The sequence below is a fragment of the Fistularia commersonii genome, chromosome 8 (assembly GCF_037954325.1).
Source record: "Fistularia commersonii isolate RoL2024-O1a breed Wild chromosome 8, RoL_Fcom_v1.0, whole genome shotgun sequence".
Taxonomy (NCBI): domain Eukaryota; kingdom Metazoa; phylum Chordata; class Actinopteri; order Syngnathiformes; family Fistulariidae; genus Fistularia; species Fistularia commersonii.
Window position 1 is genome coordinate 14,355,001 of NC_141291.1, and position 13,454 is coordinate 14,368,454.

The window sequence follows — 13,454 nt, forward strand, 5'->3', positions numbered from 1 at the left end:
GTGTGTGTGTGTGTGTGTGTGTGTGTGTGTGTGTGTGTGTGTGTGTGTGTGTGAGAGACTTGGCATCATAATCCAAGAGCTTCCTGCTCTACAGGCCCTTTGCCAATAAGACTCTGTGCCAGAGTCTTTGTAAAACAAAGGAGGGGCTAATGAAAGAGGATGCATTTATTGTTAATGAGAGGAGCAAAGGGCAAATTTGTGACCCGAATGTAAGTGCCTCCGATTGGATTTTCATGCTGCACCATCAGCTGGTAACAATAACAGGGGTTAGAATACTGTGATTTGGACACTGGTCTTCTGTTTGCATGTTTGCGACTAGCACGGATAAAAATGGATAAAGCCAAATTACCACAATAGGAGGAATCAGCTTGCCTTCAAAGTTTTAAAAGAAGGCTAAACAGGAAATAAGTTCTCATTCACTTCTGTTTCCTCATTTTTAGAATGATCTATTTTTATCTTTTCCAGGGTGTCAAAAAACCTTTCACAGAGGTGATCAAAGCCAACATAGGTGACGCCCACGCCATGGGTCAGAAACCAATCACATTTCTCAGACAGGTTGGGTGGCCTTTTTTTTCAGATTTCCCCAATTTCAGTGAAGTTTTAGAAGCAGCAGCATCAGAACGTACACAATCCACTGCACAGAAATACACAGTTATGCATTAAATCGTTCATTGTGCATGTCAGGATGCCTGTTGATGTCAGTTGTGCAGTCAAATGTTTCGTGTCTTTAAGGTCTTGGCCCTGTGTTCCTACCCTGAACTCTTAGATGACGACAAGTTCCCAGATGACGCGAAGTTGAGAGCACGACGTATTCTCCAGGCCTGTGGAGGCCAGAGTATAGGTCAGACACCCCCACCCCACACAACAAATTGTTTCCGTCTCAGGCACGCATCACGTCACCCAGAGTCTTCTGGTCGTTAATAATTTATCCAAATGCGTCCTAAGAAAATAAACTGGACTCTAACCCTGAGTTCATTTACATTCCAGGTGCCTATAGTGCAAGCCAGGGCATTGAGTGCATCCGCCAGGATGTTGCACGCTACATAGAGAAGAGGGATGATGGAATCCCCTCCAACCCCGAGAACATCTTCCTTTCCACCGGGGCCAGTGATGCCATTGTGGTACAAAATACTCAGCTATCCCTGTTTCTCCAGCGATGGTCCAGGCTAATGCTTTTCCTCAGTGCCGCACTGTTGGCTCACTTTGAGTGCAACTGACCTGTGAATCTGTTATTTATTCAGCCGTTAATAATATACTCAGCTGTACTTTGCACATCTGTGCCCTTGTTCTGCCTCCAGACCTTTAACACTGTTAGAAGGGCTTTCTCCACTTTAATGCTAATCAGATCTCTAAACTATGTGGACTCACTTGACTCTGATACTGTATCTTCACTCCCCACTACTGCAGCATGAAGTGTTCTGCTCCAACATGTTTGTGCTGGACTTTACACACGTGGGCGTATTTGATGTCATCAGTTTTGCAACTGCTCCCAGCCAGTTACTTAACTGTCCAGTCAGGTTGACAAATTGTCATTTCATTCTCTTATTTTGTTTTAAAAAAACTGGTTTATAAGTGCAGCCTATGCAAAGGGATAATTAGTTGTAATTTAAAGTAGATCAAATGTTAGCATTTAAATTTTTCTCTTTTAATTGTTTTTGAACGCAACTGTTGCCATCTATTTTATTTACTGTCAAATTCATGGAGTGTTTGCTTATGGTCCTACAACAATTTTTTCATAAAAAAAAAAAAACCTTGGCTGTGTCAATGGGATAAAAACAACGTGACTTGGAGTGAGCCGCACAACACCGTTCCAGATATAATGTTACCAACTCGGTGTAAAAATATTGTACATGCTACAGAGACCTCACAGACTCTGGCCTGATGTAACTTCCTTCTCCCCTTGCTTGATATTTGTCTCGTGAGCGGTATATGTAGTGGCTTGATGTTTGGAAAAATAACTCTGCATAATTTGTGTCGACTTTGTAGCTTTCCCGTAGGCCTTAAAGTTGAGTCATGAAATCCCCAAATCCTTCATGGGTGTTCCTTCCCTTCATTCGTTTGTTTTGTTTCACTGTGTTAGTCCTTTCGATAATTTTTTTTTCCCTTCCTCCTCTTCTTCACACCCCTTGATCACAGACTATGCTGAAGTTGCTGGTATGCGGTGAGGGTCCCACCCGTACCGGAGTGATGATCTCTATCCCTCAGTACCCGCTGTACTCAGCAGCTCTGGTGGACCTGGGTGCCGTGCAGATCAATTACTACCTGGATGAGGACAATTGTTGGAGTCTGGATGTTGCAGAACTTAGGAGGTCGCTTATTGCAGCGCGGCAGCATTGTAATCCCCGGGTCCTCTGCATTATCAACCCCGGAAACCCAACTGGTATGTGTTAGGTTCCCCAGCTGCTCCACTTTAAACGGCACAACATGCATTGAGCAGAAAGAGTTGAAAAGGGCTGATGCCATTTTTTTGTGTGAATGTAACCTTGCAAATAATTGTGGCCCTGAAATGAAGTTATAACAATGCTTTCTTCCCACCATTGTCAGGCACAGCGTTTGATAGTAACCGGTTGTCGTTTGTGACAGGTCAGGTTCAGAGCAGACAATGCATCGAAGATGTGATACGATTTGCCAAAGAGGAGAACCTCTTCCTCATGGCCGACGAGGTAATTTACCGACTCGCCCAGATCACGAGCAATATATTATACTGTACTTTGAACTTTCGGTAATTGCCTGTCAGAAACGACTGTAGCTTGTTCCGTCAATAATGCAGCACACTCTAAGTGAAACTGACCATCCCATAAAGAAATATGTGCAGCAGGCATGAAGTTATTTGACTGATTAAATAAAGACTCCTGTATGACAGTGTTTTTTTTCTCACCCCGCATTTCAGGTCTACCAGGATAATGTGTATGCAGAGGGCTGTAAGTTCCACTCTTTTAAGAAGGTTTTGTTTGAGATGGGGCCTGAGTACTCCAGCACAGTTGAGCTGGCCTCTTTCCACTCCACCTCCAAATGTTACATGGGAGAGTAAGTGGCCGGACAAACACACGCTTTTTGTCAAATGCTGTAGTAAGTGAGGCGCATTTTAAGAATTCCACACTATACAAACTGAAAGCCATTTCTTTAACTATTTACATTTTTTAAAAAGCTATTTGCTCTTTGCCAGTGTCTCTGTTGTTGCGTTATAACTACATTTTATTAATGGTATTTTTAGTATTTTTTTTAAACCTTTATTTCACCCTGTTTGTCAGGTGTGGATTCCGTGGAGGTTACATGGAGGTGATTAACATGGACCCTGAAGTGAAGGCCCAACTCATAAAATTGGTCTCGGTGCGTCTGTGCCCCCCTGTCCCTGGACAGGCTCTCCTTGACCTCGTGGTCAACCCTCCACAGCCAGATGAGCCTTCTTACAACACATTCATAAAGGTCTGAGAAACACAGATATTACATCCTGACTGTTTGCACCATTACATGAAGAAGATGAAATTTGATGTGTACCCGTCAATACCCTGCGCATATTGCATTTCACCCTGAGATGCTATTGAGATGGAGACTTTTGTGATGCTTCAGCAAATTTGGCAACATGTTCTTTAGTGAACATGATGATGGTGAAATACACTACTCAAAAAAATAAAGGGAACACTTACAAAAAACACATCCTAGATCTAAATGAATGAAATATTCTTATGAAATACTTTGCTCTTTACACAGTTGAATGTGCTGACAACAAAATCACACAAAAATTATCAATGGAAATCAATTGTATCAGCCATGGAGGTCTGGATTAGGAATCACACTCAAAATTAAAGTGTAAAAACAAACTCCAGGCTGATCCAACTTTGATGTAATGTCCTTAAAACAAGTCAAAATGAATCTGTGTTGCTTCCTGAGTGGACACTATGATTTCACAGAAGTGTGATTGACTTGGAGTTACATTGTGTTGTTCAAGTGTTTCCTTTATTTTTTTGAGCAGTATATATGCACTGAGTGAGAGCAGAGAACAGGTTGAGGAAAATCTATAGAGGTGGAGGTATGCTCTGAAAGGGAGAGGAATGAAGGTTATTCGCTGCAAGGCAGAGTATATTTGTGTGAATAAGAGGAACCCGGGTGGAATGGTGAGGCTACAGGGAGTGGAGATCAAGAAGTCGGAGGATTTCACGTACTTAGGGTCAACAGTCCAGAGCAGCGGAGAGTGTGGAAAAGAGGTGAATAGACAGGTTCAAGCAATATTGAATGGGTGGAGAAAAGTGTCAGACTGAGATGGTTCAGTCATGTACAGAGGAGGGATAGTGAATATATTGGTAGACGGATGCTGGAATTGGAGCTGCCAGGCAGGAGGTCTAGAGGAAAACCAAAGAGATAATTTATGGATGTAGTGAGAGAGGAAATGAAGGTAGTTGGTGTGAGAGAGGAGGATACAGAGAATAGTGTTAGATGGAGAAGGTTGATTCGCTGTGACAACCCCTGATGGGAAATGTCAAAAAGAGAGGAAGAAGTGCTGGTATTTCTTTAGTGTGTCCATTGAATTTGAGTCTGGCTTTTAAAAGATTCAAGATTCATAGTGTGTTTATTATGACGTGTACAGTCTGGTAATGTGTTCATCTGAAATTCTTACTTTGCCGTCCGCAGTGCTTCCTGAGAAGTATGGATAAGTAAATAAGAATAAACATGCTGGCGTGACCTGATGTAGCAGTGCAGAGAAGCGCAAACAGTGGAAGGAAATGTAAACAATATTGGGCAAAATGTGCAAGTTAAAGTTGAGTGCAGCTGTGAGTGTGGGACTCATCAAGTGCAGATGCAGGTTTTATGCAGATTGTTTGGATAGACAGTAGAGTTACATGAAAAGTTGAGTCCAGCACCGACTGTGCTGGATGTCATGTACAGAATTGCCCTGAGGTAGTAAATGGTTATTGACTCCTTACATTTGTTCAGGAGTCTGATAGCAGTTGGGCAGAACAAGTTCTGAAGTCTTGTCGTTCCACATTTACTCCTGTGCCTCCAGCCAGGGGGTAGGTATGTGAGCAGTCCATGTTGGGGGAGGGTGTGGTCCTTGTCGATGTGTGGACTCAGCTGCGGTAGATGCTCTGCAGATAAGGTAGACAGTTTTTAGTGATCTTCTTTACCGCTCACTGCAGGCATTTGTGGTCAAGAGCAGTGCCGCACCATATGCCTATGCAGTTGGTTAAGATGCTCTCAAAAATGCCGCGGTAGAAGTTGCTGAGGATCTCGAACAGGACAGCCGCTATTGAGCCCCCTTAAACGTCTGCGTGGTGTTGAGGGACCAGGCGAGGGCCTCACTGATGTGGACACCCGGATATTTGAAACTGCTCACCCTCTCAACCTCATGACCTCGGATGAACAGTGGTTGAGGAGATCTCCTCTCCTTCCTCATGTTCACTATCATCCCCTTTTTCTTGTCGATGTAGAACAGGCCTAGCCAACCTGTGGCTCCCAAGCCACATGCGGCTCTTACGTTCATGTCGATTCTTGTATTTGTGTGGGGTTTTTTTGCTGTGCGCGGAGAACACTGGAGCGGCACATGATTGCACAAGTAAAAAACACACAAACACAAAAGTCGACATGAACGTAAGAGCCCCATGCGGCTCAGGAGCCACAGGTTGGCCAGGCCTGATGTAGAAAGTGAAGTTGTTGTCCACACATTATGACCCCCGACTGTCCCCCTCCATCCTGTAGGCCATTTCTTCCCTGCCAGTGATGTGTCCCATCACTGTGTTGTCATTTGCAAACTTAGCGATGGTGTTGTCCTTGTGGGAGGCAACAAGGTGCTCATTGCGGTGCAGTATAGAGATTCGGCTGCATCTCAATGAATATTTATCATTTTGCACACTTACTGTGCAGGCCAAAAACACCAAATTCCATAACTGATGGGTAAAATGATCAAATGTGATAAATATATATCCTGATGTATGAGAATATTGGTCAACTGGGAACCTAATGCCACCTTATACCGTTACATAAAATTATTTAACTCTTTCACCTTCAACCTTTGAGGGTATGATGTTACACCTGACGACATTTATCAAGGCTGAAAACTTTTTTTTTCCTTTTTAACATGCTATTTGTTCGTGGCAGCCCAGACATGTCAATGACAGGTTGTTTTATTTTGAAGGGGGTTCATGCCTCATGTTTTATTTCAACATCCCCCCTCTCCCCAGGAACGGACTGCAGTACTGGATGCTTTGGCCGAGAAAGCCAAGCTCACTGAACAGATATTCAACACAATACCCGGGATCACTTGCAACCCCGTTCAGGGGGCCATGTACACCTTCCCCCGCATCTCTATCCCTCAAAAGGCAATTGACAAGGCCAAGGTCCGCTCTTCACATACCTCTTTCACAATAGTATTCATCTATGAAAGTGATGGCTCTGTGCTGAGCTGTGTGTGTCTGTCCCTCCCCAGGGGGAAGGCCAAGTCCCAGACATGTACTATTGCCTGAGGCTGCTGGAAGAGGAAGGGATCTGCCTGGTGCCAGGAAGTGGCTTTGGACAGAGAGAGGGAACTTTCCACTTTAGGTTGGTGCAGCAAGGATGCTGTTATTGAAACATTAATGCCTAGTGAATAGTTCTGAGATTTGGAATTCCTCATGCAAGTTAGTACCAGGGAGGGAATGATGCAGTCTTCCAACTGCCGGATATGTAGAAAAGTTAAGAATCAAGTTTGACCGGTATCCACTTGATTAGTTAACGCGCCTTTGTTTGGGATCACCGGATTAAATAGTCAAAACATTCTCATCAGTTCAAATAAGTCTGGGAGGTGATCCAACTTAATTATGAAGGTGTAAAGTGCCAGCATTTAAAAATCATTTGCCTCTACCATTTATTACAACTTACCAGCCACCTTTTTGACCCCTTAAGTCATCCACTTCATCCATGAAAATTACAAATTACTATTCAGATCACAGTCTGACTAAGTCTCTCAAACCTGTTTTAGTAATCCATCTCAGATAAAGATGGACCAGGGTAAATACATACTGATAGTTCATGATTCACAGTTAAATCCATGGATTAAGTGAGTGTCTTTCAAACAGGGGTGTAGAATCATTTCCACAGACAGAAATGAAAAGTAAGGAATGCAAATGGACTTGGAAAGCCCCCTTTGTGCTGGTATGCACATGAATACTTTCAGAGGTATTGGGTTCTGGTCTTGGTTAGTTTGTAAATTTCTGGAGTTTTAGCCTGTCAAGTCTGCCCCCCCCCCTTTAAGGTCCTATTTGATGTTCTAATCTAAGATGTAGTTTAAAGAAATCTGTGACTCAGGCCACCATCTTGCTTTTGTCTCTTCCTCTGTCTAGGATGACCATCTTACCTCCGACTGAGAAACTGAAAGTGGTGTTGGAAAAGGTTGCAAACTTCCACAAGCGCTTCACGCAAGAGTTTGCATAACCATCAGCTTATAAAGAGGAGAAATCTTCAGGTGCCTTTAAGTGTAAAAGTGGATGCAGTTTCAGCTGCGCCCGCTAACTTAGCGTCAAGGCTGTCATCACAGCAGAGGACTAGGATTTGCTGTTAATGCAGCCAAAGAAGATATTAATTTAGGTTTTCTGCTAGTTTTATGTGAAAATGGACTTCAAGGATGAGATGCACTTTCCCCAAAGTTATAGCCTATCAGATTACATTTTTAAAGGGATATATGCTGACTGATCTCCATTGGAAAGCCATTGTTATGGATTCTTTTATTTCAAAACTTTCTCCAACTGCCAAAATAAGACAAAGTCTGAATTAATTAAATCTTATTCAGAAGGTGAATGGAAGGTGAAGTCTCTCTGTGGAATAAAGTCACAGGTTAACTATCGGCAGTAATTAGGAGCGCTGGCCAACAAAGCCATCATTTTGTTTTATTTAAAAATAAGTCAATCTTCAGTGCCCACATGCCTTTAGAAACAAAGATGAAAAATCTCAAAATGAACAGAAACTAAAAATGACTGAAAATTGCAATTGCAGCAATTCAGTAACATTGTTTTGCTCTGTCCTCAGCTTTTCCTGGGGACACCACCCCAGTGCACTAAGAGTTTATGTGCTCGTTTAGAGTTTTTTTTTTAGAGCTCGTCCCTCTTTTGTGATAGTTTTGTTGCATGCTCCTCCAAGAACTTGCTGAACCCTTCTACTGTTCTGTCACCGCCTTGGAATACGACAGGACTCTGCTTGCTGTTGCTCGGTGCAAAGTATATTGTCGGGAACCCTTCCACTTTGTAATTTTCGTTCGGTATGTCATTGGCTGTGGCGTCCATCTTGGCTATCACCAGGTTTTTCTCCCCCTTGTACTTTTTGCCCAAAGCCAGATAATCCGGCTCTAGCTTTTTACAGTGGCCACACCAGGGAGCGTAGAACTCGATCAAGACGTCCTTCTCGCTATCCATGACGATCTCTTCAAAGTTCTTGCCCACCACGACTTTAACTGGTCCTTTGTTGTTCTTTGGCAGTGGTTGGGATTTGATGATTGGGCTGAGCTTCCCTGTGGACAGGAAATGTAAGTTTTAAATACATGGGAGAAAGTGCAAGTTAGGTATTGAGGGTGTCGCCATTTAGTTTGTACACCGTCAGTTTGTAGAAGTAGCAAAAGGAGAAAACACTTGCCTTTCTTGAATGCGACAACAAAGTCCTGTAGCACCTCAGAGTCCAGCTCCTCTGGTTCCATGGCATACTTTTTGCCTCCGTCTGCCAGGATTGCCACATTGACCTCCTCTCCGCTCTCGCTCAGTCCCAGGCTCTTGAGCTCCTCTGCATAGTCTTCTTCATCCGCGATGGCGAACGTATACTCAGGGAAGTCCTTGGCTACATCAAGCACCTTGGACCTCCAGAACTGTGTAGCTAAACATGAAATCCAAGAACAGTATTATTTAATCTGGCTTTTGTTCAAAAATTCAAGGTCTGCTGGTTGAGTGGACCTGTTTTTCAACAGTTAATCACACTGAGGAGTTGAATTACAACCCAAGTAAGAGTACCAGGACTTACCTTTCCTGTAGTCAAAACTGAAGTCGACTCCGTAGTAGACTACCACCAGCGGTCTGTTGGAGTAGCGTTTAGCGTCGTTACTTGGTTTTCTGTGACCAACTAGTGGAGTTGTGTGCTTTTTGAAGAACTCCTGTACTTCTGACACCTTTGTAGAGTCCTGTGAGGTACAAACAAGACTTTATACTATAATATTTAATAGGCATGGAAAGAAACGGATCTCCTCAGATGGATCAATTTACTCCATGAGGCCCACTCAAATAGGAACAATACCTTCACTGTTAGTGTCCTTGATGGTGGTTCATACTTTGAGCGGAACTTTTCTGGCTGAACGATAACAACTTGACCAGGCAAACCTTTGAGCATTTTGGACACTTCAGAGCTGAAGGAATGGCGGAAGGTGAAATCCTCCCTCAGCAGGTTACCTGCCAGACACACAACAGGGGAAGAAATGACTCAGTATGTGGGAGAAGCTTGAAACCTAAAATCCCAACAGAAAGCAGACTATTCACTAGGATGGATTTTCCAAACAAGTTAAACATCTCTAAATTTTTATTATGTTAAGATGAAGTTCCTGCAGCAAAAAGCAACAAACTTAACTATACTTGTCAATGGCCCTTTAGTTACTGGTCAGCTTTACTTGATCCTGATGGTACAGAGTCATTTGGGATTTTAATAGAATCACCTTGTTTCTATATAAAAAAAAAAGTGTGGTTTTGTTGGAAAGGAAAAATTGCAACCACATACCACCTTAAAGTCCAAACTGTACAGCCTCAGTTTGATTTAATTTGATTTCAAAAAAAGGGAAATTTCACTCTAAACTTGGAAAATCTCATGAAATGAAACAGATTGTCTGGAGCAAAAGTCACCTTATTTAAGATGTTCTAACTTTGAAACAAATCCCCTCCTAAAGGCCACAGTGGGATGAGAAAGGTGATTAGTGGCTCAGCCCTTCAGGACTCTCCATGTTAAGCACACCACTTTACAGACTGCAGCTCTGCTGAATTACATTTTAGAAACACTAACACTGTGCACACGGTGAAAGACAAAAGGTAATGCTGTCATTTTGGCTTGGCTTCAATGTAAATGAATCACTCAAAAGGAGAGGCTCTCTACGTTCCTCCTGTGGAGTTTCTTTGGGGGGCAGCTGCTGAGTGAAGAGTGACACTTAGTGGTTGAACTCGATACAACACTCTGGTCTTAGGATCATAATGTCCAAGTGCCTGGAGCTAGTGTGATGTTAAAAAAAATCTATTTTTCAAAAAAAAAAAAATGCTGTTAAGCTCTGATTGGATTAACACCGGGAGATCACAATTACCTATCTGGACCAGAAAAGCACTATACAACACATGAGTTACCAATGATACTGATGGAATAACGTGGAGCCATGAAAAAAGGAATAAAGTGAATACCAAAGAGAGGGTCCTGTATCCAGGGTCTCAGTAATACCATTCGAACCTTGTATTAGTCATATTTGATAGGTTTTTCAGGTGGAAAATTACTGATGAATTGTACATTCACCGGGGTGTAATGTAAAACTCTAACACTTAACGTTGCACTCCTTTAAACACGTGTGAAAAACAGGGGGTGAGCTATCTAATTACCTGACAAAGTTTAGATTGTTGCTCCATTGATTTGCCTCAAGTTTTGTGGTTCTAGAAAGCAAACTACTTACAGGCCTCGATGTAGGTCTCAAAGGCTGCGTCTTGCTCGCTGGAGAAGATACCAACAATGACGGCATCATCACCATCTTTAAGGAGCTCCTGCACTTGTTTTGCAGCCTGGATCTGCTTGGATGGCGGACCGGCCTGCTCACCCATGTAGTCCACAATCCCTGGAGATGAGGTATGGATGAGATGTGACTGAAGTACAGGAGGTTCATTTACACGGCATTTACTTTGGAGCAGTTTTGTTCTGGGTTGTTTTGGTTTTTTTTTTTAGCTTTCTGCAAAGAGTTACCTGATATCTGAAACAAGTCAAACACTATGGCATTGCCTAATAAAGTCACAAGACAGCAATGCAGAAATTTGAATCCAGGCTGAAGGGAAGTTGATGCAGACTAATACAATCAAGCAGCTATCAAATAATGGCCAACTGCAGCTTTTAAAATGTGTAATGCAATAATATCCGTGGGAAAAAAAAAAAAAAAAAAAGTTATACTTGTTGAAGACTGATCAAAGATAAACCCCTTGCACTCTCATAACAGTTCTGGAGACCAACAAACACTTGTGACCTACCGTTCTTATCTCTAGGTCCGTTGTAATCAAACACCTTGCCCTTTCTGAAGATCTTGAGGGTGGGATAGCCGGTGACTTCAAAGCGAGAGGCAATGTCTGCCTCCGCTGTGGCATCCACTTTGGCCAGGGGAATAAGAGGAGAGCGCTCACTCAACTCCTTGGCAGCCTTTTCATACTCCGGGGCCAAGCGCTTACAGTGGCCGCACCTGCAGGTCAAACCAGGTCTTCACTAAGGATGCAGTTAATTGACTTCTAAGGACGTTACACTTATTTTGACATATTCGACTACTGGCTTACCATGGGGCATAGAACTCCACCAAGATGATATCCGCCTCATTTACTGTCTCATCAAAGTTGTCTTTAGTCAGAACCAGTGTTGCATCAGGCGGGGGCTTCCAATCTGGCTGAGAAACCTCTTTCACCCGAGACACAATGGCTGTAACGAGCAAAGAGTCAAAATCTATTTTAAATCCCCTAAAAAAAATAATTTCAAAAACTAGGGGTTCAAGCGTTATAAAATATTCATACCACTCTCGGTCCTGGCCCCGTCATAGTCCACAGCTTCTCCGTTTTTTAGGATCTTGATGGTGGGATATCCCGACACCTCAAACCTGCTTGCCACATCACTTGCTACAGTGGCATCCACTTTGGCCACAGGAATGGGTGGGTCGTTTTCCTTCAGAGTCTTTGCGATCTTCTCGTACTCTGGCGCAAACTGTTTGCAATGGCCGCACCTGTGGGGACAGGGTAAAATGTCAGTGAGTGGAGAGGATGACTTTCACGTATTACCTGAACTCAAAACAAGTAAAGCCGCTAACAACACACTAAACATGTTGCTGGAGGCGAAGACTTACCAAGGAGCATAAAACTCAACCAGTACTGTATCTTTCCCCTCAATGAAGGTGTCAAAGTTTGCATCTGTAAGAACCAGAACCCCGTTGTCCTCCTTCACTTCTGTGTCATCCTCTTCATCCTCCTCCTCGTCGTCGTCGTCATCATCGCTGTCCTCCTCGGTCCCCTCGCTTTCCTCCATGACATCTGACAGCAGAGCACAGGCGATGTTGCAGCGGATGTGCACATAAGGCTTGTGTGATGTAGTGAGGACAGAGGAATTTTAAGTAGGCGATAACATTGGGGATAAACTGTGGAGAGGGATACTGGATTTGGGAGGTAAAGAAGGGAACTGGAGGTTCACTCTGAAGCAGGAGACCTTAAGTGTGCATGTAGGGGCTAATGCTGATATTAGCTGACCCGTCATATTAGCTTGCTAGCACACTTAACTTCAAAACCTAGCCTGGGTGCCGGTTTAAGTTAAGACAAACAGCAGTCGAAACTCATGTTACTTTCGCGGGAAAAGTTGATATAACTACGTTATGTAGGAAAAATCTCACGTACCATCTTCACTTCTTGCTATGTTGGCAAGATATGCAACGCCGAGCAGCACGACAAGCAGCAGCGCCAGCTTCCTCATGGTATCAGTGCAGGGTCGGCCCGGTGTCGACGACGTACTTCACCCTACGCTCTTAGCTCCGGAGACCGGCCAATGTCATCCAAATCCCACCGTGACCCGATGGATCGATACCGCCGTGCAGTTTAAAATCGCCTTCCGCTCGATGCTCCTCAAGATCTATTCACTACAATCACGACAGAAAACCGCCGCCTCAGTCTGGAACTTGTCTGACTTGCCACGCTCTGATTGGTCCTTTGTGCCGACTGCCCTCCAATCAAGAGTCGCCACTCAATTCATTAAGGTGAAACGTTGAACCGTGCTATTGGTCCGTTTTATTGAACGTTTTCGTAATAATAGATTGATGTTTGATATGTAATCGATGAAGAACGTCTTATTTTGTTACTCCCTGTAAATATATTTGCACATTGAAGCCGTAGAAAGTAATCACAGACAAAAATTATTCAGGCATTGACAAATATTTAAAGAAAAAAAGTCAAACCCCAAGGATGAGAAAAATCTGATGTGATTGGAAAAGTGTGGAACAACATAAGGTTTCAAGGTAATGACTAGATAACGCTCAAGATCCTTTGTTTTTATTTACAAGCTTTTGCAATTTCTGTTTACAATTTAGGTGGTGACAAACAAATGAAATGAAAAATCCTGGCACCTTAATGACATGTTCATTGACAGTTGTATCTCTAATAAAGCAGTAACACATATGTGTTTAAAAAATATCTAGTTAATTATAAAAAGTACAATAAAAAATATGAAAATAGTTTGCAAACTATTCAATACCA

The 13,454-nt window shown here is 43.0% G+C and overlaps 2 protein-coding genes across 3 annotated transcripts in view; one reads left to right on the forward strand and one right to left on the reverse strand.

Annotated features, from left to right (window-relative positions):
* Window positions 1–7,761, forward strand: part of LOC147232063 (alanine aminotransferase 2-like) — a 12,793-nt gene extending 5,032 nt beyond the window's left edge. Inside the window, exons 2-11 of the mRNA XM_086151330.1 lie at window positions 466–555; window positions 733–841; window positions 988–1,121; window positions 2,137–2,380; window positions 2,584–2,663; window positions 2,891–3,027; window positions 3,252–3,426; window positions 6,177–6,332; window positions 6,422–6,534; window positions 7,314–7,761. Coding sequence (XP_086007456.1) covers window positions 466–555; window positions 733–841; window positions 988–1,121; window positions 2,137–2,380; window positions 2,584–2,663; window positions 2,891–3,027; window positions 3,252–3,426; window positions 6,177–6,332; window positions 6,422–6,534; window positions 7,314–7,404 — 1,329 coding nt within the window. The 3' untranslated portion in view covers window positions 7,405–7,761. The remainder of the gene's footprint in view (window positions 1–465; window positions 556–732; window positions 842–987; window positions 1,122–2,136; window positions 2,381–2,583; window positions 2,664–2,890; window positions 3,028–3,251; window positions 3,427–6,176; window positions 6,333–6,421; window positions 6,535–7,313) is intronic.
* Window positions 7,682–13,427, reverse strand: pdia4 (protein disulfide isomerase family A, member 4). Of its 2 annotated transcripts, none has more exons than XM_086151328.1 (10): window positions 12,603–13,427; window positions 12,062–12,245; window positions 11,736–11,941; window positions 11,505–11,643; window positions 11,208–11,413; window positions 10,646–10,804; window positions 9,244–9,395; window positions 8,974–9,130; window positions 8,596–8,829; window positions 7,682–8,473 (listed from the first exon to the last, which is right to left on the reverse strand). In XM_086151328.1, exons 1-10 carry the CDS (start codon window positions 12,676–12,678, stop codon window positions 8,058–8,060), a joined length of 1,929 nt encoding a protein of 642 aa, XP_086007454.1. In that variant the 5' UTR covers window positions 12,679–13,427; the 3' UTR covers window positions 7,682–8,057. The 2 variants fall into 2 exon arrangements, with proteins under 2 accessions (XP_086007454.1, XP_086007455.1); XM_086151329.1 differs by having other exon boundaries at window positions 7,822–8,473; window positions 10,646–10,866; window positions 11,204–11,413.
* Window positions 13,428–13,454: the final 27 nt, after the last annotated feature.